At 43.2% G+C, this 14645-nt stretch overlaps 1 protein-coding gene across 12 annotated transcripts in view; it reads right to left on the bottom strand.

The window, feature by feature from the left end:
• The window catches only part of RAPGEF4 (Rap guanine nucleotide exchange factor 4), a 286855-nt gene that overhangs the window by 120305 nt on the left and 151905 nt on the right, over positions 1 to 14645 (bottom strand). For 10 of the 12 annotated variants that reach the window (XR_008295437.1, XM_027055477.2, XM_027055478.2 and 7 more), the window contains 2 exons: positions 6767 to 6839; positions 2184 to 2203 (listed from right to left, as the gene is read on the bottom strand). Coding sequence is in view for 11 of the 12 variants with exons in the window: in XM_027055477.2 (XP_026911278.1) it covers positions 2184 to 2203; positions 6767 to 6839 (93 nt within the window). In the remaining variant the exon portion in view is untranslated. The remainder of the gene's footprint in view (positions 1 to 2183; positions 2204 to 6766; positions 6840 to 14645) is intronic. The other 2 variants (XM_027055479.2, XM_053215290.1) reach the window with 1 other exon arrangement.

Raw genomic sequence — 14645 nt, 5'->3', positions numbered from 1 at the left:
GTTTGTTAGAGAATTTGACATAGAATGAATTACCCACGTAAATACAAATAAACATCCACTACAACTGATATTGGGGAGACAGCGTAGCCCCTAAATCTTCAAGGGCAATATACTGGGAACAATTTAATGTATCCAACTTCCTATAAACTTCAAATTCCTATTTTGTCACGAAGTGAGCTACATGATGACAGCTGGTACGCCTCTGCTTAGAACATTGTGCCTGTTGTCCCACTGCAGGGAGGTCCAATCTAAAGGTCACGAGGGGCCTAAGAGAGACAGAGCTTCCTTTTGAAGCTTAGAACATCTTAGACCTCCTATGGCTTGGCCATTCTGTCTCTGGCCTCCACATCACTGATGGTTCCTTGATGAGGAAGCACCAGACTCTTTCATCTTCTTTACTTGGCTAGTGATCTGTGTATTACTTGTTTTGGAGTGCTTTGGGACATCCGTATCCAAAATTGTGGCAGGATGAGTTTGTTAGTTTAGACTCTAAAGGCTCGTGCTTTGGCTTTCCATGAACCTGATTATCTAGAGCTTTGCTCAACCTATAAAGATACATATGTTATATATAATATATATGTTATATATATATTTTTGAATATATGTATATATTTTAATAGCAAAAGATCAACAGAAAGACTCATTGCAGAAGGAATTTTAAGCAGAACCATAAAAGGCAAAAGAACAGTTACTTCATATAGAATAGGATATTTTTCAGTGGAGAAAGATCTTGAGAAAATGATACAAGTCTCGAGAAAATAATAATTACAGTAATAGTCTTAACATTTACTGAGCTCTATTGGACTCGTCTCTATGCTCTCCACAGATTATCCCATTCAATATTCATAATGGCCTTTAAGGTGGTCACAACTAACATCCACATTTAAGGATGAGGTGAAGAGGGGTGCCAGGTCGGCTCAGTCAGGTAAGTGCCCAACTCTTGATTTTGGCTTAGGTTGTGATCTCATGGTTTGTGAGTTTGAGCCCTGCGTTGGGCTCTGCGCTGACAGCATGGAGCCTCCTTGGGATGTTCTCTCTCCCTCTCTTTCTGCCCCTCTCCCACTCTCTCTCTGTCTTAAGATAAATGATAAACTTAAAAAAATAAATAAAGATGAAGCAAAGATGTTTAGAGAAGTCAAGTAGCTTGTGTAAGGCCCACAGTTAGGAATTGAAATTCTCTGCTGAACCACACCAAGTGAAATTTTGGTGTGACATTTTAAGTGACATTGCTGGGTCTGGAACCCAAATCTGTGGTGGTACAATAGTGGGCCAGAATTCCCAACCAGCCCTTGAAACTAACATTATGAAAAGAAGACCTAAGGAAAGCTAGAGTAAGATCTCAGAAAAGGGATACAAATAATTTGAATTGAATTAAGATGATATCTTTGTCCACAGACACAGGATCAAAAGCAGGGAAAGGAAAGGAAAAGGTTCTGTAATGATTCTGTAATGTTGCCACTTGGGTAGAGCAATCAAGGAACACAATGATACATCTAAGAGAGCCACCAAGCATGGCTTCAAGTTAATCACTACACACTTCCATCATTAACCCTTCCATGTTGCTGAATAAATTTAGATTCTAGTTAATATATAATTAATATTATTATTATTTACATGCAAAGCCAATGCCATTGCACCACTACCATCCTTGAAATGTGCACCTGGTACTGGTTCTTGAAGAGATTGTCCTAAACTTATTCTCTTACCTGTCTATCTTAAACAATTAGAGCATTTACTTATTTGCAGCTTCCGAAGAGAAGGGTTGGAATTCGTGTACTTGAATACAATTAAAAAAATCAACTGACACTGAATTTCATATTTTGTATTACTACTAAGGAAAAACAACTAATTTTCTGTATGTTGTTCGAGTAATGATTTGGTCTACTGCCATGGATACATCGTGGGAAAAGGAAAAACACTCAGCAATTGTACTGTTTGCCCCTAGAATAACCTTTCTTCAGACTAGTTAATATCAAGGACATGTGATGACCATGTCAGAGCAATCGACCTTCTCCTCCCTCATATTTCAAAGTGACTCACCCAAGATGCCAGAGTAAGATTAGAAAAGTATTTATTGCTCTGTTGAATGTGGATGGAAGAGTTCTCTTTGTTGGTAGGGTTACTATAATTGTTTTTTTACCTTATGATAGTGTTTAGAAGCTAGGCAGAGGGGTGCTACTCACGTTCTCCTTGTCAGGAATCCCTAGAAGAGAGAGAAAGAGAGAGAGAAAGAGAGAGCGCATGAATTGTAAGACGAATCTGTAAAATGGAACTGAAATTCTTTGCTGAATCAAACCAAGTAAAATTTTGGTGGTTCCAATTTGTGTTTCCACCAAAACTTACATCGTGCTGCTTAGAAAAACAGCAGCACCCACCAAACTCTGTAACATACATAAATCAATGAATCAGGAGCGGGGCTGTGTGCCAAACAACAAAATCTCGTAAACATCACAGGTAAAAATCCATCTCTGATTCATTTATTCTATACAAACAACTAATTCCTCTGTGTTAGGTACCAGAACACTCGGAATCTGGGACAGACATGTCAACTCTCAAGGTTGCACATACTGTATTTTTACTTTTCAAACTATCTCACAATGCTCCAAGGATTTCAACCTAGCTTCAAGTCCTACATAAAAACCACAGAACACAACTTCCATTTGGGGCAAAGCAAATTCCTGCTGCCTCCAAGTCAGGTCTGAGCATGGCAGTGTCTGTTTCTAGGGGTAACCCAGTTTTCTCAGTGAAAAAGTTAATCATCCATCCATTTACACATTTGTTCATTCATTTACAAGCATTTCATGAGCCACAGGCAGGCCCTGGTCCTTTGCACTTCCTTTGGGGCTGTTAACACTGGCTCATATGATAAGGGTAGCCAGACTGGAAGGTCCACAGCCCCAGCAGAGCTTAATGCTTCCAAGCGGCTTTATACTGGGAGATGGAACCACAGGTGGTTTGTATGGGTGGCTTGCCCCTGGGCCAGTCTGAGGTGGTCTGCGATGTAAAAATACAGTACATCCAAATTCTGAGTAAACAGCACATTCTATGTTTAATAAAGGAGTGCACAGGGTTTACACAATTGGCTTTAAAAGAACTGAGTGCCCACTTTAATAGGCAGCAGCAGGAGCGCCTGGGTGGCTCAGTCAGTTGAGCACCTGACTCTTGCTTTCAGCTCAGGTCATGATCCCAGAGTCATGGGATCGAGCCCCATATTGGGCTTCGCAGAGACCATGGAGCCTGCTTAGGATTCTCTCCCTCCCTCTCTCCCTCTCTCCCTCTTTCTCTCTCTCCCTCTCTCTCCCTGCTCTGTCCCTGCTCTGTCCCTCTCCCCTGTTCGCACGTGTACTCTCTCTCTAAAAATTAAAAAAATTTAATAGGTAGCAGTAAAGTACACAGAATGGGTAAGGGTGGAAGAGACATTCTGGAAACGCTCCCTAACTAAACTTTGAGCCCCCAAACTGAGATAGTACCAGGACATCAAAGCCTAGGCAGGAGCAGGGGGACAGAGAGAGTATTAAGGGGCATGTTTGCCATCAGTTCCCAAGTCTGTCAGAATGAGTAAGGGTGGCCTAATGTCAGCACTTTGAAACTTTGAATCCCAGCCATCCATTCATTATTCCATCCATGTGTTCAACAACCCTTTGAAAAGACTGGAGTTGATTGTATGAGGAGATACAGGGGTATTACAGAAACTTCCTTTCTAGGAGTTTCAATAAGATACACAGTTGCACAAATCACCCTATCTGAGTGACTAGAAATTAGGGTATCTGTAGAGAAATAATACTGAAAAGATGATTTGGGGCCATGCAGAAACTTGAAAGTCGGGCTAAGACATGAGGAATCTTGGAATTTGACCTTCTGCGGCAAGCGGTGGGCAATCATTAAAATGTTTCAAGGGGCTCCTGGGTGGCTCAGTCGGTTAAGCATCCGACTTCAGCTCAGGTCATGATCTCACGGTTTGTGGGTTTGAGGCCCACGTCGGGCTCTGAGCTAACAGCTCAGAGCCTGGAGCCTGCTTTGGATTCTGTGTCTCCCTCTCTCCCTCTCTGCTCCTCCCCAACTTATGCTCTTTCTCTCTCAAACATTAAAAAAGTGTTTTGAAGAGAGGAAAAAGGAGGGAAGGGTCTGCTCAAACTGAAAAGACACTCACAACATAAAAATCAGATGCAAGAGCATGGTCCTTGAAGTCCAATTTGAGCAAGGAACTATAAAGACATTCAGTGGGAAAAATCTGAATATGAACTCAGCAGATGATGTTATTAAGGAAAGTCATACCAGTTACTAGGTGTGATAATGGTGTTGTAGTTGTGCATGGAAAAGTCTTTATTTTCAAAAATACCTGCCAAAGAATTTGGGGTGAAATGTGTGTATGTGATTAGAAGGAAATAAGGCAAATATTAATATTAAAATATTAAAGTGTATATAGCAATTAATAAACCCATATTTAAGTATTAAAATATTAAGGTGATGAAGATATGGATATTAACTACATCATTCCAAATGTTTGAAATTTTTCACAAGAAAAAGTAAATTTAAAAAGTTCTGTGGAAGTCAGGTATAAGTCAGGCGTAGGGTAGACCAAGGGCGAGATACTGAAGCTTCAGAGTCAGTTGAGTCATTCTTGCCCTCAGATCAAAAATGATGAGGCCCTTGGCCAGGTGGCTGCATAGGGAACAGAAAGGAAAAAACATGAACCCTGCAAAGGAAGGAGCAAAGGACAGGATGGGTGATTAACCTCAGTGCATACAGGTGACAGAAGGGAGGACTCCAAAATGGTTGAGGTTCAGAGCCTGGGATGGGAGGAGAACAGGGCAGATGGGAATGGAAATGTGGCTTTCAGGACAAGGGATGGGTTTTGTGGGAATTGCGATGTGTTCTGTTACTGACACTGTGACATTAAGAGGCCAGCAGAACATCCAGGTGGAAAGGGAACCAGCAGTCGTTTGGAAAGCTAGGCCACCACAGAAACAATCAAGCAGAGATATTGGCTCGGGAAGTCTGTATCCACTGTAAGAAAGGATGGTCATGGGGAAAGTATAGAGAACAAAAGAGAAAAACAGTCAAGGGTGGACTCTTGGGTGGGACCCAAACTTCTAGCTGAGAGGAAGAAGTACCTGTGAAAGAGACAAGATGCCGAGTGGCCAGCAAGATACCAGAAAACCAGGATGATGTGGTGGAGCCTGGGGACCGAGGGAGAATGGAATCTGAACAGGGAAAGTCTTACTCAAAGTCAGAGCGATGGGGAATGTTAACGATGGAGTCTGGTGTTGGCTGGTCGCTGGAGATTTTAGATGGTTTGAGTCCAGAGGTGTGCGGCAGAAGCCAGAATCTAGGGGCTGAAGAGTGACTGGGGGTGAGGAAACAATAGCTCCCATCACTTGGGTGCTTACTCTATGCCTGGCACCCGCTAAACACCTGATGTGTTTTGATTCCTTTAATCCTCCTAGCAATCTTGTGAGGAAACTGAGGCACAGAGAGGTTAAGTGCCTTGCCTGAGGTCACACAGATAGGAGACAGCACAGCTAGGATTTCAACTGGAGGACTCCTCATGAGCCAGTCATCCTTACCTCAGCCAGGAAAGAAAAATCAAGCACAGGGGAGGAAAGGAAAGGAAAGAGAGACCTTGTCTTCCTGCTCGCTCCCCACCCCAAGGACAAAAGAGAAACAGAGACAGGGCAGAGGCTACACAGGAACTATGACATGGAGGGCGACGAGTGTGAGGAAGTTCCCTTACGATCCTGGTCAAGCGGGGAGGGGGATCACCTGAGAGTGACAAGGCTGGCAGTCAGTGGGGACTGGAGGAGCGACAGAGAGGATTTGAAGGGTGACTATCGCTCAGAAGACCCTGGCGTGGGGGGCGCCTGGGCCGCTCAGTCGGTCAAGTGTCCGGCTTTTGATCCCAGCTCAGGTCTTGATTTCAGGGTCTTAAGTTCAAGCCCCACGTTGGGCTCTGCACTGGGTGTGTGAAGCCTACTTCAACAATAACAACAACAACAACAACAACAACAACAAAGAAGACCGCGGCGTGTTGGCTCTGCCTGGTTCATCTCGCTGTCTAGCTGTTGAAGTACCACAGCTCCAAAAACCTCAGCCCTGGCCACCTTGCCACCCGTACAGGTTCAAGGGCTGTTCGAATAAGGGGACTCGGCAGCGAGCAACTCCCAGGGCCAGTAACAAGCGCTCAAGACGGGCTCCTGACACGCGGGAACAGACAGACTCAGGACTTCTTTGAGTCTAGTGGACACTCATGAGAAGAAAGTACCACAGAGAAAAACTTCCTGTTTTTTGTGATCAGCCAGAGACTGGTTGCATCAAAGGCCTGGAATTTAAAGAGGCCGTGATTTACAAAGAATAAATAATGACTCACGCTGCTTCTCTCCTTGACCAAGAGCATCAAAACAAAAAGAGGTGGGGCTCTCAGGTGTCTAGATGTGGCTGAGACAAACACAATTCATAAATCCCGTTTTACAAAGAGCACAGAAACACTAGAATTCACCAGGAAATGAAGAGATTTTGGGAAAGCGTTTGAAGTATGAAGTTCCATCTGGTACCAAAGCACACCTCCTTCTAGCAGGTCAGACCACAAAATAATACTATATTAACAGTTTTTAAAAATGACTCAAGTGTAGGCTGGCAAGTCTGTTTAGCCACACAAGAGTCTGATGACTTACTCTGTCACGCTGGTGTAGGACATATTTTTTGTCACATAAAAACGCGTAACGCACAATGGACTTTTAGAGGCAAAATGTTCACATTTTTCACTTACTGTCATTGTTAGAGCCCGTTTCCATAACACCATAAGGAGGAGCCAGCAGTCCTGCCATGTACTGTCGATATTTCTGAAAGACAAAATTGTCAACTCAATGCACAGATATTGACTCACGTGGGGCATTCATTCATTTACACAATAAAGAGCAGGAATGTTGGGTGTCAGGAAGCATCTGACTCGAGTATTTATAGAGCCATGAAACGTGCTGTCTGGGATCCGTGGTCTAAAATAAAGATGCTGTGTTATAAGAGGTCTTCCTGGATGAGACAGAAAGTGCCCCCTGCCCCCCCCCAGGCAGGGGTGCCATCCCAGCCAGTTCATTTAAGTACTCGTTACTGACTAACCCAACTGCATGGGCTTCTACCCTCCCTCCACCTCTTGCCCTGCTTCTCACTCCAGCAAACACATGCTTGGGTTTTTGTGCAAGGCACAGACACTTGGTTTTTATAGAGGCAGATACAAATAATTGTGCTGCCTTCTTAATAGGTGAATGGTACTGAATCAGCTTTCTTTCAAAGTAAAAAGAAACGCATCTCTGGAAAACGTCAGTTTTGAAAGAAGCTGATTCGCTTCCATTTACCTGCTTCTTTTACTCTGTACACCTGCCCGTTACGTGACCCCTACAGAACTTTCGGTATGTTGTCAAATAGATGGTTTGACTTCATTTAGGACTATTTGGATTCCTCTGAATTGAATCCCCTGGCTTTTGGGCCAGGCATGCCTTAAAACCTGGGGCTCAGTGACATCGATGAGCCCCCAGAGTCTGTGCTGTTTTGAAGGAATAAGGCTTGGTGAGCAGAAAGCCTTTTAGACCATCCACTGAGAGAGGGATGACATTTACAAAGAATGGAAAATAGACATTAGACATCCTGTCTTCTCAGGTAATAAATACAGCCTCCTCCCCTCTCAGAATGAAAGCCAGGCAATTTTATTTATTGCATGGTGTCATGTATATTTATGGTTTATAATTATGATGACACATAAGTGTTAAATGGCATCAAAAGAATCAACACTCTATGTGTTTGTGGGTTACACAGACGTCAGCAGAAAAGCCTTCATCTGTAGCAATGGGCAGCTGGCGACATGCAGTGTTTGAGCAACCATCTGGCCCATTTGGTAGATGTGAATGGTGTTTGTAATGTAACATTGATGATTTCTCAAAAGAGCCTTCTTCTAGTCAAGATGTGACTAGCTTTTTTTCTTTTTTTTAATCCTTTTTTCTTCTCACTATGAAGCAACTATACTAACACCTGCATGCAAACATTAAAAATCACGATTTTCCCTGCCTCTGAGTTAACTAATCACTCAAACATACCCACAGGACTAATCTATCACCCTGAATTCCTGACATTTCCTTTGATAGCTTCTCAGTTCTGATTCTCTTCTTTCTTATGACACCATCCACTCTTCTTCCTCCTGAGAGAGCACTGATTAAACACATTTCTGGGCATGATATTATGCTGGACTCTGAACAAAACAGGCTCACAGAGAGCAGATGGGGACTGGTATATGTTCTAAGAAGGTTTTGTGACCCCCCCCCCCCACAGCCTTTTGAGTTCTTCTTATTGTTAGCAACTCCTTACCAGGCTCTTAAAAGAAATAATCCATGTTAAGTTAAAGGAGCAATCTGCTTTGCTTATAAATGTTGTTTCGGATGCAGCGGATGTTCTTTGTCTCAGGCACCTCTATGCCCGTTCCCATGAGCTCCACGGAAGCACCCCCTGACCCCTAAGTGAACAGGCCTTTGCCTTCTTTCAGCTCCATAGCACTTGGTCTGTTGCTTGTTCGTTCATGGAGCACATCATTATGGCTGTTGCTCCTGGTAACAGAAAATAGAGCAACCCTCTGGAGAGCAGAGGGTGGGCTAGTTTTCAGGACATCCATGCATTAAACACCTACTATGTGCAGACAATGTCCCAGGCACTGGGCTTCCTGCAGAAAATAAGCAGATGGGCCCTTTGCACTTATGAAGTGTCTATCTCCTGCAACATAGAGCACCATGGCTTACTCCTAATATGAACTAAACACTTAATCTGTCGAATTTTAGAAATTTTATGGAGAATTTCAAACATATATAAAAACAGAATAACACATACCTAACATCTAGCCTCAATAATTATTAACTCATGACCAATGTTGTTTCCTCTACACTCCTATCCACCCGCCCTTTCCAGAATTATTTTGAAGCAAATCCCAGATATCCTATCATTTGATCCATAAATATTTCAGATACATCAAACAAAACTACAATGTCACTATCACAACTAAGAAATGTAACATTTCCATAATATCCATTTGATGTTCAAATTTATGTTTCATAAATGTCATTGCTGAATTGAATTTATAAAGTACTTTAATAAGACAACATCGGTCTTAGCAGAACAACTTTTGGCATAGTGGAGATTGCAAAAACAGGGTTGAAATATTAATACCTACACATAAGAAGCCAGCCTTTCAAAATTGATGGGACACTTTTTAGAAAACATCTGCATAATCAGGGAAATTGATTTCTTGTGTAGCACAGTGCAGAGCACTCTATACCAATCAGGATAAAAACAGCTCACGGAAATAAAACCTGTGTCAGAAAATTGGGACTCCTAAATGATTTACATATAATCTGCATACAGCTTGGTCTTCGGGCAGCATGTCATCTTCCAAGCACCACTTAAAAAACAGTCTACAAAAGAACCTGTCGTCTGAAAAGATGCTGAACCTCATTCACGACAGAAAGGCACATTAAAACTACAGAGTGCCATGTCCTTTTTTACTTGTCAGACTTGGCAAAGCTTCAAAAAATTTACTAACGTACAATTGGTGATCTCAGACATTGCTTACGGGAATGTAAAATGATGCAACCTCAGAGGAAGGCAGTTTGGAAGCATCCATCACATTTAAAAATCTGTATTTCCTTTGAGGAAAGACCCTCCCTTAGAGGGCAGAAATAGGACCTCCTGAAATACCTGAATACATAGGCAGACAGGCATATCTGTTGGTAATAGCAGACAAAATAACAGCCTCAAACAGAAAATAACTCAGATGTCCACAAGTAGATGGCACCTGGGCTACTTCCTGATAAGTAAAGATGGGTTATTTCCTGATGAATAGATGATGTTGGAATATTATGCAGCCATGAATGAAGCAGCACTACCTGCTGATATAGAATAGTCTCCAGGGGTGCACGGGGGGGCTCAGTCGGTTAAGCGTCTGACTTCAGCTCAGGTCATGATTTCACAGTTCGTGGGTTCGGGCCCTGTGTCGGGCTCTGTGCCGACAGCTCGGAGCCTGGATCCTGCTTTGGATTCTGTGTCTCCCTCTCTTGCTGCCCTTCCCTTGCTCACGCTCTGTCTCTCTCCCTCTCAAAAAATAAACATTAAAAAAAAAATGATCTCCACAGCACTGTACACTATCATTTTGTGAGGATAATACATGTGCATATGTGAATATTTATAAGGATTTGTAAATACATAGCCTATCTCTGGACACATACACAAGAAAGTAGTATGAACGACTGCCTCTGGGAAAGAGATCCTAGTGGCTGAAGGTCACATGGGAGAGGGACTTAGTTTTCCCTGTTCATCACCCACTGTGGCTGTCTGCCTGGGGCCAGAATGGCGGCGCTGGCTTGCAGTGGCATACAGAAAGGGATAACGACGGCAGTGGAATGAGCAGACAGCCTTTCTCTCTTAAAGATGTGGAGTTGGGAATAATTCGCTTTGACTATAAAATCTTTCAGAGTGGGGAAATGGAGGATTCCCCAGGGTGCGGAAATGGGCTGCCTTTTATCGCACTTATTGGTGCTCAAGTGATGAATTGAAAAACGAGAGATGAATGGATTAGTAAACCTAGATTGTGGGGTGGTTGGTCTCTTCATAGACGTTTGAAGCCATGCCACGCTTTCTGAGTAACAGACTGAAATTGAAGGGAATTCACCAAGACTCCCATATGAAAGTCAGCACAAGGTCAGCTTTAACCTGAGTCAGCAGCTCTCCAGAGGTGACCCAGCACCTCTGGAACATGGTGTTTATGGTGTTTACTCAACGTCACTCCCACATGCCTCCCACACCCTGACTGCTGGGGGTGTGCAGTGGCCCAGTTCAGTCCCTTGACAATGTCCTCCTGGGGCCCCGGTTGACCTCTCCCTGCAAAACCTTTCCCTGGACCCCAACACATTCTAACACATCAATAATTGAAATGCCCTCACTCAATCATTTTATTTTATTTTATTTTATTTTATTTTATTTTATTTTATTTTATTTTATGTTATGTTATGTTATGTTATTTTTTTAGGCTTCCACCATCACTCAATCATTTTAAAATCACCACATGCACCTGGGAAAGAGCTATACCTTTAACTGCCACAGACACAGATCCTCACTGTGTAAGGGCCCTAGCTGGAGGATTGTTCAACAGTTCCCACTCCCTAGCCCTGCATGAACTCTGAGGGCAGTTAGGAAATCAGTTATTCACATGACAAGAGAACCACAAGGGTCTTCCAGGGTCTTAGAAGAATTCGGTAGGACTCGTTCTTAGGATCTGCTCCTGGCTTTGTCACTAGTCATCTGGGTCAATCTGACAAGTCTTCTGAGCTCTCTGACTTCAATATCGTCCATAAAGTGGGTGCTCTAAATTAGATCAAGGGTTCCTTGGGAAGAACTCTGGTGGGTTGGAGGACCCTCAGGCAAGGGTACCATGCAAACAAAACCTCAGCCCCTATGGCAACTAGAGTGTCTTCCCTTGTAACTGTTTTATAAATTAGAGTTCGAAAAGCAATTTCATCTGAAAGATGACTTTCGCTTCTAAAAAATAAAAGTTTACAAATCACAAGACTAATCCCTGAACTTCCAGCCAGAGATGTCACTCAAAGATCTCTATAAAGAATCAACAAAGACCAATTTAGGATTTGTCTACGAGGTATTAAGGATTCTACCCTCTGTTAGAAAGACTCCTATGGTTGAGAATTGGCCGAGTGACAGGTTGCTCTGTACCTGAAAGGTTTATCAACAAAATTGGTACTGAGAATTTAACAGAGATGCACCACAGTGCATTGTGGACCGTCTCAAAAGGTGTACAGAGCCCTGGAATGGAACACAGCAGGGCAAAAGGGGGTGCGAGAGGGGTTAACAGAAGCTCTTCCTGGAGCTTACATTTTATTCTATGTCAAGTAGTTTAAAGGATTACTTTTATACTTTTATATTATGGAGTAGAAAGCTAAATTTGCATAAATTTTAAAGATTAAAGCATGAGACTTCAAAGAAATTTTGAGCTTGCTGCTGGCTACTTCTAGCTACAAAGGGTCTAGACCCCAGGCAGTATGTATTGATTTCCTCTGCATTTGGAGAACTTCAGTGGAAAAAACCAAGAACCTCTGATGTTATGTAAAGCACGCAGACATCGGAATCATACAAGAACCAGGTCTTAATTCTGATCCTACCACATGCTACCTGTGTGAACTTGAGGAAGTTGGTTACTTCAGTTGCCTGGGTGAAGAGTCTCATCTTTCAGGACCATTGGGAGGATATGAAATAAAACCCAGCGCATATTAGGCACTTAATATACTTGCTGCTGCTGATAACAGCAACAACAACAACAACAACAACAATGCAACCAAGGATTAATCAAGATAATCACACTATATTTGATATGCTTCCCAAGCAGATACCGTTCAGCTTTAGCAAAGAACATTCTCTTCATGACAATTTCACATTACTGAGGATGTGGATATACATAATGTAAAGACCTATAATACATCTATTGACTGGTCTGTTAAATAGGACTGTGGAGAAATAGGAATTTAAATAATAGACTTTCTTAAATAATTTTATAGTATACTGCCTATTTTTATACCCACATGGTAAAACTGTCCAAGAAGAAAGAAAGGGCACAAGACAGTAAGCCCAAAAATAATTTCACAAAAATAAGTAAAGCCTTTTAGCCATCAGAACTGTTTTATAGTCAAAGAGTATTTTTTATTTTTGTGTGTTTTATTTTTTTATATAAATATAATTTATTGTCAAATTGGTTTCCATACAACACCCACTGCTCATCCCAACAGGTGCCCTCCTCAATGCCCATCACCCATTTTCCCCTCTCCCCCACCCCCATCAACCCTCAGTTTGTTCTCAGTATATTTTTAAAAAATTAATCTGTAACTTACAACTGGCCAGTTTATGAAGTCACATCAGTGTCTGTGGCTGAGAACAAAGGGAAGAGGGAAGGCAGTGTGAGGGGTATGGCATCCTGGGGCTTGTGAGGTCAGATGCCTGTCTCTAAATCCAGGTGGAGATGTGCTAAAGGCTACATGAATATGTATTTTTAAAATTTTTTATTTGAAAGAGAGAGAAAGCACGAGGCGGGAAGAGGGGCAGAGGGAGACAGAGAGAATCCCAAGCAGGCTCCACGCTCAGTGTGGAGCCCAACGTGGGGCTAGATCCCACAACACTAGGATCAGGACCTAAGCTGAAATCAAGAGTCAGATGCTCAACCAACTGAGCCACCCAGGCGCACCAAGCTACACTAATATTTTGAAGAAGACACAAAAGATGACAGTCTCAGGTTAAACTCTGGTTTGTCTCTCAGCCAACTCATGGCCCCCTCACTGAAGAAAGCTGACTGGAAAGCAGGTAGAACCACCCGGTGGAAGGGGGTCAGGGGGTAAACCCAGCTCTGCTCTGTATGCCTTGAGTCCCAGGCCGGTGCTGCTCCCATCCAGAGCTAGGGCAACTTTTTTTTTCTAGTTTGCACAAAGGCTCTGTATGAGCCAACTGTAGTACAGGAGCCAGAATACAAAAGTGGAGTGGCATCTGCTGGGGGAGGAGGCATAACAGAGCCATGTCTCAGTTTACAAAGCAGGACTAACAGAGAATAAAGAAAGGCTGGCAGCTTGAACCCTAGCTGGACCCACTGTGACATGAGAAAATGGGGTCCTAGTGGAGTATGATTCCCAACCCTGGAGGTGAAGGTCTTCCTGACACACTGTGAGGCCTTGTCTGAGGGTCTGCAAACTGCTGCCTGCTGCCACGACCTACCCAGGCTGCTAGCAGGAGCCCCCACAGCGGGGCCAGGGCGGTACAGGACTGTCACTACACTCCTGCCTGGCCAGAAGCAGCTAGGCCGAGATGCTGGGCACATCCTTTCCCAGCAACAGTCCCTCTGTCCCCCCCACCCCTCTGCCTAGGAGATCATCAGGTTGCAGGGAGAGCACAAGTAGCATCCTTAGGCTGGGATATCAGTGCTAGAAAAGCATTAAAAACAGGAAGTCATAAGGATGACTGATAGGCATTGCTGTGAACACCCGGGGGAGGGGGATGTGTTCTGAACAGGAAAGCACTAATACGAGCTCATGGTAGAGGTGTGTGTGGAGGGGGCCAGGATTGGGGCAGAATAGAAGAGGGCCACTCTGGGGGTCTGAGGCTATATATCCTGTCATAACATCCCACTCATTACATCTGCACTGGGTGCTGCCAACCTAGTAAAGCCGAGTTTGTAAAATGTAATGACAAATTACCTGTACTTTCTCTGAAAGCATTAGGAGTATTTGGGAAAGGAGCTTACAATAGGGATCTAACGTTTAGGCCCCTGTTTTCGGTTTCTTGGTAAGAATTTTTCATGACTTCTGTATTGTGTGCAATATGTGATGTGAAACTGGCCATGGCACATTGCTCTAAAATCTCAGAGAGCTAGAGAATTCTCAAACATAGGAAGAACAGGAAAGAAGGGGAAAAGCAAAGCAGTTGTAAACGGAAACCTTCAAGCAGAATTTTTCTGTTTACCCTTTTAAAGCTGTTATTGCTTCTCCCACAGCAGATCACTGGCTGGACTGAGTTTACCTCTTATGCCAAGTTATTTTGTTTCCCTGTTTCTCGATTTCTATAGCATT

The sequence above is a fragment of the Acinonyx jubatus genome, chromosome C1, assembly GCF_027475565.1.
Source record: "Acinonyx jubatus isolate Ajub_Pintada_27869175 chromosome C1, VMU_Ajub_asm_v1.0, whole genome shotgun sequence".
In the NCBI taxonomy this organism is placed as follows: Eukaryota; Metazoa; Chordata; class Mammalia; order Carnivora; family Felidae; genus Acinonyx; species Acinonyx jubatus.
The sequence above is the reverse complement of the archived record's forward strand: the minus strand, read 5'-3'. Positions and strand labels throughout refer to the sequence as shown.